The sequence below is a fragment of the Clinocottus analis genome, unplaced genomic scaffold (assembly GCF_023055335.1).
Source record: "Clinocottus analis isolate CAN_PGR_092001 unplaced genomic scaffold, fCliAna1.0.p SCAF_5, whole genome shotgun sequence".
Taxonomy (NCBI): domain Eukaryota; kingdom Metazoa; phylum Chordata; class Actinopteri; order Perciformes; family Cottidae; genus Clinocottus; species Clinocottus analis.
Genome location: NW_027176207.1, coordinates 10,973,022 through 10,988,108, shown reverse-complemented (window position 1 = coordinate 10,988,108; position 15,087 = coordinate 10,973,022). Strand labels below are relative to the sequence as shown.

At 41.4% G+C, this 15,087-nt stretch overlaps 3 protein-coding genes across 6 annotated transcripts in view; 1 reads left to right on the top strand and 2 right to left on the bottom strand.

Annotated features, from left to right (window-relative positions):
- pds5b (PDS5 cohesin associated factor B) overlaps nucleotides 1-8,529 on the bottom strand; it is a 30,570-nt gene extending 22,041 nt beyond the window's left edge. For both annotated transcript variants that reach the window (XM_068600292.1, XM_068600293.1), the window contains exons 1-4: nucleotides 8,430-8,529; nucleotides 3,552-3,679; nucleotides 2,070-2,273; nucleotides 1,720-1,806 (exon numbers count right to left, since the gene is read on the bottom strand). In XM_068600292.1, the coding sequence (XP_068456393.1) occupies nucleotides 1,720-1,806; nucleotides 2,070-2,273; nucleotides 3,552-3,659 (399 nt within the window). In that variant the 5' untranslated portion in view covers nucleotides 3,660-3,679; nucleotides 8,430-8,529. The remainder of the gene's footprint in view (nucleotides 1-1,719; nucleotides 1,807-2,069; nucleotides 2,274-3,551; nucleotides 3,680-8,429) is intronic.
- Nucleotides 8,530-9,946: 1,417 nt separating this feature from the next.
- On the top strand, nucleotides 9,947-11,819 carry zar1l (zygote arrest 1-like). Its single transcript, XM_068601340.1, has 4 exons — nucleotides 9,947-10,501; nucleotides 11,075-11,167; nucleotides 11,239-11,313; nucleotides 11,474-11,819. Exons 1-4 carry the CDS (start codon nucleotides 9,947-9,949, stop codon nucleotides 11,615-11,617), a joined length of 867 nt encoding a protein of 288 aa, XP_068457441.1. The 3' UTR covers nucleotides 11,618-11,819.
- Nucleotides 10,771-15,087, bottom strand: part of fryb (furry homolog b (Drosophila)) — a 59,356-nt gene continuing 55,039 nt past the window's right edge. For all 3 annotated transcript variants that reach the window (XM_068601338.1, XM_068601335.1, XM_068601337.1), the window contains one exon: nucleotides 10,771-14,842. In XM_068601338.1, coding sequence (XP_068457439.1) covers nucleotides 14,584-14,842 — 259 coding nt within the window. In that variant the 3' untranslated portion in view covers nucleotides 10,771-14,583. The remainder of the gene's footprint in view (nucleotides 14,843-15,087) is intronic.

Sequence of the window (15,087 nt, the reverse complement as noted above, 5' to 3'; positions counted from 1 at the left end):
GATGTATGGATAATGTTACTTCGTAAAAGTCTGAACGTATTGGCATCGAACTATTCCTAAAAAAAACCAAAACATTCATTATGTTGAATGGCCCATTTCAAGAGTAGACCTTATATCATTGAATTATAATTATTGAGTCATATTGTGCATTATATTTTGCATTAAGAATCTGTAGTAGCCAAGTTAGTAACTAATATGGTCAAACAAATGTTGTGAAGTTAAAAGTAAAACTTCTGAGTTGTAGTTACATAAAATGTAAGGGAAACATCAATTGTATCCAGTGAGTGCTCATGGTGTAACGTTGGCTACTAAAAAGCAGTGTTTCCCCTACCATTATAATAGGGGGGCGGGGCACCCACCTGATAACCCGCCCCCGCCCTCACCCCCGCCCCCTTGTAATTTTGTCTATAGCGCCAGATCACAAAATGTAATTTACGGTTCTCTTTCCTGTAGAACAGATTTACACCGTTATCTGTTATTGAACAAACTAAACGGCCGTATTTTATTGATCGGATCTCCATGACAGCTTGTCATTTATGTCTCTATCACCGGAGCAGCTCTCTGAACGATGTTCTCTAAACTGAAAGTGAAACGAGTCAAAGTGCTCGTGTCTTGTGCCAACAATGAGCTGTTGGCTTCACACATTAAAAAAGTACAAGTTATACGGATATAAAACTAAGTCATTAATAAATATATATGGAGAAATGCCTGTACTGTCGGGTAAATGTTTAGTTACGCCGTTAACAGGTTAAACTAGCGCATGCGCGACTCGCCGATTCTTGGCATTTTGCCAAAAGTAAAACTCCAGAAGTCTCTGTCAGGTTTTTTTCTGCTGTTCTGTCTCTTGAAACAGAAAACAGATCTCAGATGAACATGGAGCATAAACTGAGAGCGGCCGTATCAAATCTACAACCCAGTTCATATTTGTAGAGGAAAGCTGGTGCTTTCCTCTACAAATATAGCTCAGTGCAGCCACTAATACTGATACAACCTGATGCTCACATATCTGCACTCATTCTGTTTTGTCAAAAAAATATTAGCTCATTGTTTTCCACAATAAGCTATTTAGTAGTAACTAAATATTAGGGTTTTTTTTTGCACGTTAGAACGTTATTTTCATTGTTCTAAGTGATTGCAATTTAAAAAGAAATTGGTCTGATGGAGCAACCTGGTTTACTTGAAAGTTATTGTAATTTCCTTTATTCTGTGACAAGAAAAGCATAGAGGGAGTCACAAAATAATATTTTTTAGAGAAAAAGTTTTAGAACCACTGCATTAAGGGTCTGTGTCGTCGTCGCCGCTGGCCGACCTCCCCCCCGCCCCCCCTCCCCCACCTGAAGCTGTAAACCTAGGGGAAACACTGAAAAGGACTTATTGGTTTAATGGTAATAGGATAGCGAGAGTGAGAACGACAGCCCCTCCCACAGTCCTTCTCAGTTGGTAAAACTGACTCAACGCAAAACAAACACGTGTAGCGTGATTTGCTGGAGCAGAGATTTCACCGCACACACAAACAACCCGCCTCGTGCAGCAATGCAGGAATCAGGAGTCATCAGATCATCATTATTTTTACCTGTTATTTGCTGAATACAAATATCTATAAATGTTAAAAGTCAAACCTAATTACAGTTAATGAGGGATTCAGGTTTAATACTGGATTAAAATGTGGTAAACAGAGCTCCAACCCAAACCGCACTACTGATCCATACAGTCACGTACCTCAAGCAGATAGAAGTATCTGTTGAACTGGGCGCTTTTAGTGTCCTCCAGTCCTTTGAGCTGTCTTGTGATGAACATAAAAATGTCCTGGACAAGAAAGAAACAGACATGTAAATGCACCAGACACACACACACACACACACACGCACACGCACGCGCACACACGCTTTACTTATAAGTATATACATTTAGCCAACTTCTTAAAAACATTCAAAGCAATTTCTCAGTATATAAAAAGGGAAATGCAACAAGTTATGCAATTAAAGCAGTGAGTAATTCGGCTGGAGCGCAGTTATGTAGATTTGCAGTATTTTATTTTATTTGCCTGAGAAAAACCTTCACCACCATACCTTGAGTTTATCTGGGGAGGTATAGGGCGCCTCTGGGGCGTAAATCCTGAATATGTCTGCCAGACAGCAAGCCACCAGGAGGCGCACGTCCTTGTCTGGGTGTTTAAGGAAGAAGTCTGAGGCCAGGTGGAGGGCCAGGTTCAGATACAGCTCCTTCTCTTCCTCTGAGTCCTGGTCCATGTCCATGAAGGTCTTCACAACCATCTGGAACAGAGGTGTGTGTGAGGGTTACTAGCTTTGTGAGATTTCAACTAACTCAAGTGTGCAATCAATCCAAGACAATGAGATTCAAAGTCCCTCTGTAGCAATTAATTGAAGTGAAATCTAACTTGAATTCAATCTTTCAAAAAAGTTTTTTTTTTTTTTTTACTTTAAATACATTAACAAATGATAAATACTACTACTAATTACTTATACCATCATGCCTTCTGTGATATGATAACATTAGGGTGAGATGCCCGACAATTCCCCCATGAACTGTGCGACTAGGGCTGCAACAACGAATCGATAATATCGATAAAAATCGATTATCAAAAAAGTTGGCAACAAATTTCATCATCGATTCGTTGTGTCGCGCGATTATTACGCCGCTTAATAAGTCGCGGAGATGTTTGAGTATTGAACAAAACAGTTGAGTGAAGCGGAGCACCGCAGACTGAAGGTCCAGGAGCTTCTGTAGCGCGCTGTACCTTCTCGTATGTCACTGTATAGTCGCGTTGTGTGTACAATAACTTAACAGCTAGGCTAACCGTTGTCGTTAGCTCGCTAGCTAGTCGTTCATTCTCCGTGTTTGAGCCGCGCTGTTGGGTTAGGTAACGTCTTCGTTATAAAATACTGTTCAACAGTCCGATATAATGAGGCTTAATGCAGAGGAAGTGTTGCTGGGATTTGTAGTTTAATATCTAATTAACAACCTTTGTTTAGGTAAAGTGCAGTCTGTAAGTTATCCCTTGATACATTGAGTGTTACTTCCGGAATTCTCATCTCTTTTTCTCTGAGTTCTGAGTGTGTGTATCTGTGAGTGTGCGTCTCTGGGTGTGCATGTGAGTGTGTGTCTGTAAGTGTGCATGTCTGTGAGTGTGTGTAAGTGTGCATGTCTGTGTCTGTATGTGTGTGAGTGTGCATGTCTGCGAGTGTGTGTGTGTCTGTGCATGTGTGTGAGTGTGTGCGTGTCTGTGCATGTGCGTCCGTGAGTGTGCATGTCTGTGAGTGTAGAGAACAAGTTCTGACAAATCCTGTTAAGTTTTCTGATTTGTATTTCTTTATTTTTTATGAATTCTTTATTGTTAATAATGAATTAATAATGATGAATTTGCACAGTTAGTTCTGTTTTTGTAATAAAAAGGTTGCAAATTAATGCTTTAAAATTATTATGTTTTATCTGATTAATCGAAAAAATAATCGATTATTAAAATAATCGTTAGTTGCAGCCCTATGTGCGACTACACAGTAAACAGAGATGCTGCAGCAGCAGACACTGACCTTGAGCCTGCGGACCATTTCCTCTTTGGAGATCTTGTCAGAGATCTCCTTGACCCCCGGAGGGTAGGTCACCTTCCCATCTGTGACTCGAGCTTTAGAGTGAGCCATTCTCTTTAGCTCTTCACTGCCTGAGGAAAGAGAATTACAGTTGAAGATTAAAACAGAGAATAAAAACCTGAAACCTTGAAGAATTGCTGAATCTTAACCAAAAAAAGAAACGAAAGAAAAAAGGCGCACATTGTCAACTATTAGGGACCAGAGGCAAATCTTTATATTACTTCAAAGCTTCGAAAGAAAGCTGCAGAAGAGACTTCTGAAATAGTCAGCAAGGTATTCACAGTACACGGAAATAGCTTTCTACAAGCTGAATCAGGGATGAAATTGCTACATTCAGAGAGCAAGCCCACGTTTCACTGCAAGCTGCTGCGGCCATTATGCTCCCAATTTTATTACCATCGCTACTAGACTGTCAAAGAGTACACCCAATTCATGTTTAGAAGATTCACATGATGTAGAATGTGCTCAGACTTTCAATTCATTACACGGACAGATTTGCCATGCTGCACTTTACACTGCCTTTTGGCAACGCTACTGAACTGATCCGTTTCACCTTGCCACTGTTTTTTCTCCATTAAAGATATTAAAAAGGCAGAAATTCATCTATTGATTTTGACTTCATTTTACTGTTTATATCTCAACTATGTGTCAAAGTAAAACCTGACTCATAATCTACAAAAGTCTGCATGATGCAAAAAGCACACAAAGATAACATTTTTACGATACATTTTTTTGTTTGTTTTCCAATCAATGAATTAGAAGACTAGAATTAAAAAATTATCTCAAACAAAGCGCCTCATTCACAGTCTGAGAAATAGCGCAACCAAACAACTAACCAAAACAACTTTCCTCCAGCGTCAACTGTTTTACTAGCTAACTATTTATATCGGTTGTTTATTTACATTGACTGTAAATAACATCTATATACGTGTTGTGAACAATTTAGATATTTCACACATTATACAAAAACAGAATTAATTGAATATATTGCCCAACATAACGTCAGCTGCACGTAACAATACTTCTTGAATGGCCAAATCTAAACTTTGTCTGGTATTATTGTGACTGTACCCAGCTATTGCTATTGAAAAGAAACACTGTAACACCACTTCTGCAGTGTTTTTCTATTTTAATAAACCCACCATGTGAAAACCAAGAGAAAATAACCTAAGATGGCTAAATTGATATGAAACTTTTATCCAAAGCACTTTACAAGTTGCCTCCCATTCATACACTCATGGCGAGGCACTAGCCAGGTTCAGTGCCGACTGCTGAGCCCACTTCAGCACGTGGATGGGAGGAAAGCATTGAGCGGTCAACCCTGTGGTTAGTGTACGACCAGCCCTGAACCCTGATCACAGCTGATCGTGTCACGTCAACCTGTTTTGCATATCGAATCAATAGGCTCTTTCAACAGAAGGCTGCAAGCAACAACAATCATCAATTACACTGCCAAATATTTTCTTGATCAAAACAATACATTGTTAGGTTTTAAATCAGTAATTTAAACTAAAATAAATAAACAAGACAGTAAACTGAATACTGTTGGATTTTGGTCTGATAAAACAAGCAGGTTGGCTTTGGAAACAACAACAAACACTCCTCTACGACCAGCAACCTTGTTCAATTTAAAATCATCAAACATCTCCCATTTTAAACCAAAAGCTTTGATCCGACTTGCGATGTAACTGCAGCATAATGCGGTTAAAGAATAATTGGTCAAATTTCATAGAGATGAGCAACAGCAGTGAAAGACATGACATGGTGTCTGACACATCCTGCATGACGGATGGACAGAAAGTCACGACAAACAAAAAGACAGATATTGAACAGTCTGGTTCATAGTTCTTTCCGGGTCCCATCTGCTTTTAGTTGTTAAGTATCAGAGTCGACTGAGCGTGGTACACCCCGGGCTTCTGGTATGTTTTTTTTGTGATCTCCAGTATCTCATTTCACAACAACCACCGTACCTAGGGGATTCAGTCAAACAAGCTTATACTCCAAAAAATAAATAAGACACTGCATATACACCGTTACCAAAAACGTTAAATTAATTGACAGCTAACATTTCTTCCGTCACTAAGTAATGTTTGCTACTTCTCACAAAATACACTGCTTTCTCCACTGAGGGAGATTTGATTATTATGAAGCTGGGCAAGTAGGTCTGCCGTTTGACTAAAGTGCTAAGTTTGATTTAGAGTCCAGACCACAAAACAGAATTTTGAATAACAACCAAACATTTTTGTACGACTGCACTAGAGCTTTTATAAAACAGACACGCACAGAAATGCAAGCAGGGCCTAAAACTCGCGTACACTGGACACTGGCAGGCTGCCAAATTGTTTGATTCTGACCTTCTTTTCCACCCCACAGCTGCTGCCAAATTTGAGTACATCTCTCTCTTAGTCTACCAAACAGAGCTCTGGCAGCCAATCACAGTAGAGTATTTCTCAACCTAGGGGTCTGTCTGGGTACCATCCAGCAGAGAATATTTAACTTTGAATAAAAAGCAACAGTAAATAATTACACACAAGCAACACTAAAGCACTGGAACATGGGCTACTGTCAACTCAATACTGGTTTATCAAAGTAAAACACATTTATTTCCCCACTGAGGGTTTCCTATTGGTCTGGTGCTTATGCTCTCACCACTTTACCCCTTTGACACAGCTGCCAGCAGAAATATGAATACTCAGATCAGCTCTCCTAAACTAATCTGAACCTTGACACAGACGTCCTTTGTTTTAACCATGTGGGTGATTACAGGGAAGAGAGTGACCGTCAGCAAACAGAATTAGGAGGACTGGACACCAGCTGGTTATAAGGGTGAACTCAACGACCTCCACATTGGGCACTGACAAATACAAAGCGATGGAAACTTGCTGAACAGGAAGGCACTATGAAAGAGTTTAGTTTCCCCCAAAATGAAATGAAATGGACATTTTCTGAACACAGCATGCCTCTGCCAAATCGGAACCAGTAGAGGCCACCAGCCAGAAACAACAACAAGCGGAGAACAAGGGTTTGAAAGTAGTCCAACGGTTTTGAGAATTAGACAGGGTAGAAGTAAACCTTCATATTTAAAAATGACATGGCATGTTATTAGGTAGAACAGACATGTTTCTTCCTTTGAATCCAGTCAACACAAGTAAACCTCAGAAAAACAAACTTGGCACTTCAAAATGTGAAATAGTACCCTGTGTGCTCTTGTAAATTACCATTATACAACTATAACTAGCAATAATAAATGTACACACTAAAAAAATGTATTTGGTAATGCAACACCAAATCATTACGAGATACAGCAATATTGGAATAAAGTTATCTTGAACAGTACTTTAAGAGATTGTGGGTGTTATAGGCAGAACTCAAACGTTTCTAATCACCAAAATTCCATGGCATTAAAATCAGATCTTTCAGAGACTTTTTACAACCTTTGATTCGTTGAACAATCCGAGGTGTTGATGGTGACACAGTCAACAATCACAGCCTGATAGCTGTCAACTTATGCACTGCAGCACCCTGGAAGTGACCGTCCGAAGTCTAGAGCCCTCAGTTGTTTTTTTTATTATGCTGGGTGTCCAATTTCATCGTCTTGGTTGCTTCTAATGTCGCTCCTCTTCTACCAAACGCATTGTTTTTATTTGCATTTTTTTTAACAATAAAAACAATAATGTCCACGAGATTAGGTTTGATACAGTCATCATAAGAAAGCGTAAAATATCCCTGCGATATCTGTTTATTTATTTTTATATATATATATATATATATATATATATATATATATATATACATATATATATAAACCACTAAATAAACTATTAATGCTGCAAGACGTCTGCAGTACATCAAAGTAGTGTCTTGTAGAAACTGTTAGTTAAGCAGTCACAAACACAATAATTTTGTAAAGGAAAAGGCCACCGGTTTACTGTTACTTCAATAAATTAACGCGATATAACGTCAGTCAGTGATAAAGAAGAACCATGCAATGAATAGAGGTGTTTGTTGTTATAGTACAACAACATGTCAAGGCCATGGACTATGGTGAAGTCAGAGGCCATGGTGGACTATGTAAAGTTAGGGACTATGGTGGAATATAGTAAAGCGAGAGGACTATGATGAAGCCCGAAGACATATGGTAAAGCTGGAGAATCTCGTAAATCCACATAGTATGGCAAAGCAGGGGACTATAGTAAAGCAGGAGACTATAGAAAAGCAGGGGACTATAGAAAAGCAGGGGACTATAGAAAAGTGAAAGGCTATAGTAAAGCCGGGGACTATAGTAAAGTATGGGACTATAGTGAAGCCAGTCTGCCTTGTTGCCGTTATGTTGACCGTGGCTAATCTAGTGAGCTGCCTCTAGCTAACGTTAGCCGATATCTCGCTGGCGACAACACCGACTAGCGTAACTGAGCTAACGTTAGCAGCAGCAACCTCAATTGAGAGAGGGCGGACATGTAGTAACGTTACGCTGAACAAACACCCCGTTATATCGTTATAAATACACCGACCCCGGTCAAAGAGCCGAGTGGGGTCGTTGTTGGCTCGTGCTGCTGGGGACATTTAAGCTAGCAAACCGGCTAATATGTCACTAGCTAACCGTTATGCGCCGCAGGACCAGGTCAGCCAGCGTTGTGAATCGGACGCGGCTGCCGAGAACACAGGCGAGCGAGGCGGGCTGCGCTCCGCCTTTTTTAGCGCTGGAGACCTGGCTACTCCCGCAGATTCATCCTGGGCCGCACCTCATTGTTCGCAACAGCACTTGGAAAATATTCCTACCTTTCAATTTCAAACATTTAGCTTGTTTGTGCATTGTATTACCTGTTACGGTGAATTGTGATCAATCGCGTCCTCCTCTGCAGCTCTCTTCCCCCTCCTAGCTCCAAAATGGCGCCAATATGTGTGGATTCTGTGCCCGTGGGTACAAACGATGAGTGAGTGCGTAGCGCCACCTATAGGGCGAGGGTATGTAGGTCTTTAAGTGGTGCCCGTATTATCCTTGAAGAACCTAGAATTATCCGTCTTTGTTTATTTATTTATTTAGGAAAACGTACTTCACAAGAAAAATATATTACAGAGAACCAATCGTTTTTTTAGAGGGATTAATATATCAGAGTCTTGTTGTTTCAAAGCATTAAGAGGGTTTTGTTTACCCAATGCTGCTCAGAAAATAAATACTCATAGTTAATTATCGTGTAAAATTAGTTACTTTGTTAAGTAGCCCAGATTTTACAATCTGGCTGCAAAATAAGGAGCATTTGCTCTAAATTAAAATTGAGGCATTTCCGCAGCAACTAGCTTTTCTTTTTGATATGGAAAATATCTCATAAATGAGATTCGGTCACAACCATTTTCTCATTAGTGTAATATTCATGTTCCATCCGAGCAAACTTTATTTACAATCTATTTAGCTGCTTCTCCATAATGCTATTCATATCAGAAAGTATTGATGTATATTAAAGGGCATTTTAAAAAGTCAATGCGTCTATGTATAGCCTTTTCTCAGATACTGCTGCGGAGCCTGTCATTATCCCCATTTCTTTTCACTGGTATTCATGAATATGCCACGTTTCTATGTAAGAACATCTGTTCCTCTTGTCGCATATGTGCATTTACTTTAATTACACTCGTCATTGATAAGTCTCATGCAAAATCCATTTTAGGCTACTACACTTGTCTTGCTATACTCTACTGGTTTACAGTAGATACAAGTAAAATGAATAGATGTCAACAAGATCAGACCATGGGTCTTTTGCCAATATGAACTATAGGGGGAGCTCCAATACAACGTTTCAGATTTGGACCCCTCAAATCCAAAACTGTATTGCAGATGCAGAATGAGAGATACGTGCATAGTTAACTAGAGTAACACGTGTGAAAGGGTATAGCTTGAAAGCATATTGTCGAATTTGTTTGAAGTAGGCCACGACAGATTAGTGATCACATTTGTGAATGAGAATATAACTAAATAACAGTGGATTTAATATATTTACCTTGCATTTAAAGAACACAGCATAACCGTGAACGTAGACATATTTGAATTAAATCCACTTGAAATTACAATTATAGGTATTATTGGGTATCAAGGCATTACATTAATTATTTCGGATAAACAAGATAATTTAGAGATAATACGAGCTTATTGTGTCTATGTGTTTGTCAGTATCAGTTTACCGTTGATCCTTATGGATACCATTTTTAATATGCATATTTACGTCCATGGTGGCTCAATCGGAGGATGCGCAGCCCTGTTCTCAATCAACCAATTAGTAGGCTACTGCAAGAAGGACTGCTTAAATCCCAGTTGGAAGAACTTGGACTGGTTTCATGGCTCCGGTATGGAGCGGTTCCTGTCCACGTTTCCACCGTACACCGTCTGCGCGGTCCCAGCTCAGGACGGCAGCTGGGGGAAGCGAGAGGGCCGCTTCATGACCCCCCAGGGCTTCAACTACCTGGAGCTCTGTAAGGCCATCCTGTCCCACGTCAACCACAGCTTACCTCCTTCACTTAAGAAGGTAAACACCCGTGAATGCGGCGTGCAAGTTAACGCCAAAGTGGATAAAAGCGTGCAGTGCTCGCTGGGCCCCAAGACGCTGTTCTGCGGGGAGGGCGACCGAGACGTGTCCCCAAAGTCTCCATGCAGGAGCCCGGAGCTGTACAACACGCCTCCGCTCAGCCAGCCGCGCTTCCCGAGGCCCGTTTCTATCTATTCGCCGGTGTTTGACCGCCAGCTCTTCATGAAGCAACGCGAGGATGACGGAAGCGAAGGAGAAGCTGAAGCCGCCGAACAAGCCGCGTCTGACGAGGACAGCGAGACGGATCACAGGGGCGAGGACACTGCCCGGGACTTCAAGACTACTTTCCACAGGTCGTTAAAGAGGGCCAACTTCCAGGTGGGTCTCTGACAGGAAACCCGGAAGCGTAGCTTTCACACGTGGCACCGAGTAAACCCATTTTCTAGGAACATTATTAAGACTTAAAATAAAGTCTTCCCCAAACTGCTAAGTTTATAAAATGTATGATTTCAGAAATTCACAACACTGAAAGGCCCAAATTAGATTTGACACAAGGACCCTGCTATGGACATCTAGTGCAGTATCTGATAATACAGACTCACCTTTAATGCCTGTCATGGTTGTTCATTCTAGTATAAATGGCACAAGGTAAGGCTTCTTTTTACAGCCCCTTTCAACAAGGCAATTCAAAGTGTTTAAAATACACACAAAAGGCATTAAGTCAAGCTGTAAAAGAAACAAGCCGATACAAATTAAAGTAACCTACTGCAAAATAGGAGCTTAACATGATTTAAAAGATAATACTTAAAAATTGCAGTGCAAGTTATGAATGAATACATTGATATATTTCATAAAAGGCCGTTGGAAGGCCGTTAATACACAATGTGCCCCCTTTTCCCAGTTTGTGATTGAGCCTTAGTTCCAACTAAATATACTTTTTTCAATTTTTAGTTTCTGGAGCAGAGGTATGGCTTTTTCCACTGCAAAAAATGCAACATCCGGTGGGAGAGTGCTTATGTGTGGTGCATCTCCGGAACCAATAAGGTAAGTGGATTATTACCAATCCTGCATTTATTATAATAATAATGCTAATTATTTTTATTTTTTGTGGTCAGGTATACTACAAGCAGCTCTGCCGGACGTGTCAGGTGGGCTTCAACCCCTACAGAGTGGAGTCAATCCTCTGCCAGGTACATTTACTTGGTTGCTCTAAAAGCAAAGTGAATAAAGCCGTCATTTTTTTCCTTCAGTTTCTTAAAAGCAGAGCGTCAGGCGTCAGAATGATCCTCTGAATGCTTGTGCTTCTCTTGCTTCCTCCAGTCCCTAACAGTCTCATCCCCTCTGTCTCAGGGCTGCTCTCAAACTAGCTGCAGCTGTGAGAAGAAGCAGAGGCACATTAACATGAAGAGGCCTCACCGCCAGGACCTTTGTTGTCGCTGCAAGGGCATGAGGCTGTCTTGTGACGCCACCTACAGCTTCACATATATCATCTGAACTTCCTTGCATGCTCGCTCTGGTCTGGGATCTCTTGTTTCTCAGCAGACATCCAGTACCTGTATGTGTCACAAATGGAAGTTTCCTCCACTTGCAGACAAAAGAGCGATTCAAAACGTTCCTGCCAGCGAGAAAATGAAATCGGTCTTAGTTGTTAAATTGAAGCAACTTCTCCAAAGGGTTCAGTTTCCCTTCATCAATCCTGGAGCTTGAATATGAAAACTATTTTTGTAAAAAATGAAATTGATGAAATAAAGAAATTGCATATCAAAAGTTGAGAAATTATTCTATTATATTGAATTTGCACTTTCATTTAAAACCAATATCTTTTATAGCTAACGACTCAGTTTGGTTTAGACTCATGCTGCTTGAATGCATGCAACTTTATGCATAAGATATCCTGAACAAAAAAAATAGCCCCCAAATAGTGTTCATTACTGTAGTGTCAAGAGACAGTGTGTGCAGTCTAAAGGTTTTAGGTGAAATACAGGAAAAATAACTTTATGTCTTTTACTTTGACAGACTTGTACAGAGCATCAACTTAAACAACTTCACAAAGGCTGTAAAAGTATTTACAATGTGAAAAAAAGACTACAGTCTTGATCTAAAAAGCTTTAAAAATGTGCAATTTCTTGTATGGCATGCACACATGTTCTCCCACACAAAAGAAAAAAACATACCCGCGTGAGCTTAAAGCTCCCTTTTGTACCTCATACAAACATATCTTTCAGATAAAATATGATTTGTTAATAAATATGTCAAACACTCCATACAGTACACTGAGTCATGCATGGCAGTTTGATTTGAGAGAACAAACATCAATATAAAACCTAAGTCGAATGAGTGATTTATAGCTGATCAGATATATAAATAGGAAAAAGATATTTGTACAGCAAATGGAGGGGGAAACCAGCGAGTCACAAAAAGGGCTGACGACAGGAAGTGTTGGACTTCAGTAGTAGCGCAGGGTTTTGTTTTGAAAGACAATGAGTGCTGAATGTCAGCATTTCCCTTACATGTAAGGTAACTACAAACCACACACAAACATATGCTACAATGGTTGTGTGCCTATAAGTGTTAATAGTATACAGAGACAAAAATATTTGAGTGTATACATGCACCATCCTAGCATGTGAACACAAGGTAAACATGTTACAGTGTCGGACAGTGAGAAATATACGTGTACACTCACTAATGATGCTACAACTTGCCACAGAGGAGTGCACAGATAATGGCATGATTAGTGCACTAATGTTTACAACGGTAGTCGGGAGAGAAGCTGGTTCACTGATACAGAATATAAACAGAGTGAGGGCAGCATGAGGAGAAACGCTTGAATATTATGCTTCCGTGCTTTGTCGATCAGTCTTTCAGTCAGTCTGCAGAGGTCAGACTTTCATGGAGCAAAAGGGACACTAGTACAGTGAAAAGCATTCATCTGGGTCATGCATTGCACAATTTCCTCCAAAGGAGGATTCGAAACAGTAGACACAAAAGGAGAGATAACTTATTCCAGCTTTTGGCTTCTCTTCCTCAGTGAAAGTGACAGCCTTTTCTCTCACAGTGACAAAAAAAAGAACCATATTCACCTTTGTGTAACATCTTTTTAAAAACTAATCCCAAAATTCCATTTAGTGCAATAGGGAAAACTTTACCAGTGATGTTACGTAGTGTCACAGGTAGTTTCCTCACTGTCTCTGGCAATACTAACAGCAAACTACGCCCTTTTTGACGGAGGCTGTCAATCAGTTCTATTAAGTTCTTCTGGGAATCAAGTTAGAACTCAAAGCTAAAAGCCTCCACAGGTCCTCAGGTGCAGAAAAGATTTAGTGCTAGTAGCCCTAGCGTTTGGATAGAATCACATCACGTCGTCTTTATCAGCAGGCTGTCGCGTCTTGTCGGTTCAGTGATTCCATTATGTCTGGGACATGATTCAATATTCTAGTGTAAAATCTAAAAGTATCTCTGGGATGTCATCTCATTTTCAGATATAAAGAGCTGAGGGTTTCTCAGGGATAGTTAGTTTCATTCAGGATTCATAGAAGTCCAAGCTCCTTAGGTCCTCTGGCATGGTAAGTTTATGTCTTAGGTCTGGACGTCCGACGGTTCAGCATTCAGGAGACCCCCTACTTTCAAAAGGGGCAGGGCAGCGTGCCCCACTTTCCCAAGGTAGCGAGATAAGGGCGTAGCAGCTCCACCGAGGGAACAGCAGCAACCCCATGCCGCAGCCTCTAATGGGCCGGTTGGGCAGGGAGAGGGAGGAGAGGGAGGGAGAAGGGATGAAGACGCGATGGGGCCGTGGGTTAACACTGTGTCATGGCCCGGGTGTACATTTGGGGATAGACTTGAGTGTTTGTATGGAGAGCGAGAGACATGGGGGAGATGTAAACCCCGAGGGGGATCAGGAGATGTGTCTGAGTGTGTGAGCAAAGTGGGTTCTGAGGCTACAGTCGGGAGCATGCTCGATGTACAAGATAATACCAGGTGTCTGCTTCTATGTCTATGTAACTGTGGTGAACTGTGTGATGAATATTCTCTGAAAGGATAATAAAGGTCAGTGTTCTTATTAAGATAACTCCTCCTTGGCTCTTGTGTGTGCGGCGTTATAAAATCTAGTTGGCCTGGTGCGTTTGAGAACAAGTCTGGGGGTTTGGGGAAATCCAATAAGGAGGGATAAGAGTCCACAGTGGATGTGGATGAGGAGCGCAGAGAAATGTTTGGGTCATGAGTTAAATATGGTTCTGGTGTTGGGCAAGACGGTAGGCAGGTATCTGCCTGTTGCTGTGCAGCCGGGGCAGCAGGTACACAGGAGGAGGCAGGGGCCAGGTATGTGGGTGCTGGGCCTCCTCTGTCAGAGCAGGCTGAGATGAGAAGGGATGTGGAGATGATTTTGGAAGCGTCAATGTTTGCAGGGACGGGGGAGGTAAGGGTGGGGAAGGAGGGGGAGGGGGGCTCCTGAGCTCGTGTCAGAGGCTGGTCCCGGAGGCGCTGGAGTCGGGGAGGTAGGTTGTGACGACCCGGTAACCCTGGGCGCGGCGGATCATTTCGCGGATCTCCCCGTTGAGCTCCAGCAGCTTGGAGCAGATGAGGCTGAGGTCCTGGCGGGAACCAACCAGGGCGATGGTGCCCGTCTGGCCCAGTGTCTGGTGGCGAAAGTAGACGTTCAGCAATGTCTGGACCTCGCTCTCTGAGCTGCCACCAAACACGCCGCTGGGCCACTGCCTCCTGCAAACAAGATTAAAAAAAAAATGTGATAGGTGGATTTAAAGAGAGCAGAGTGCTTTGTGTGCATGTGAAGGGAATGCTATAGGTTTCTGGGTGCATATATGACAGTGTGTTCAGTTCACTTTCTGGATACTGATGCATTTTGTAGGGGAGAGCAAAAAGAGGTCGTGAGGTCATGTTGATGTATGTTGAGCATGTTTTGATTAATTTCTAAATACAGCCGTCAGTGTTGCAGCTGTATAAAG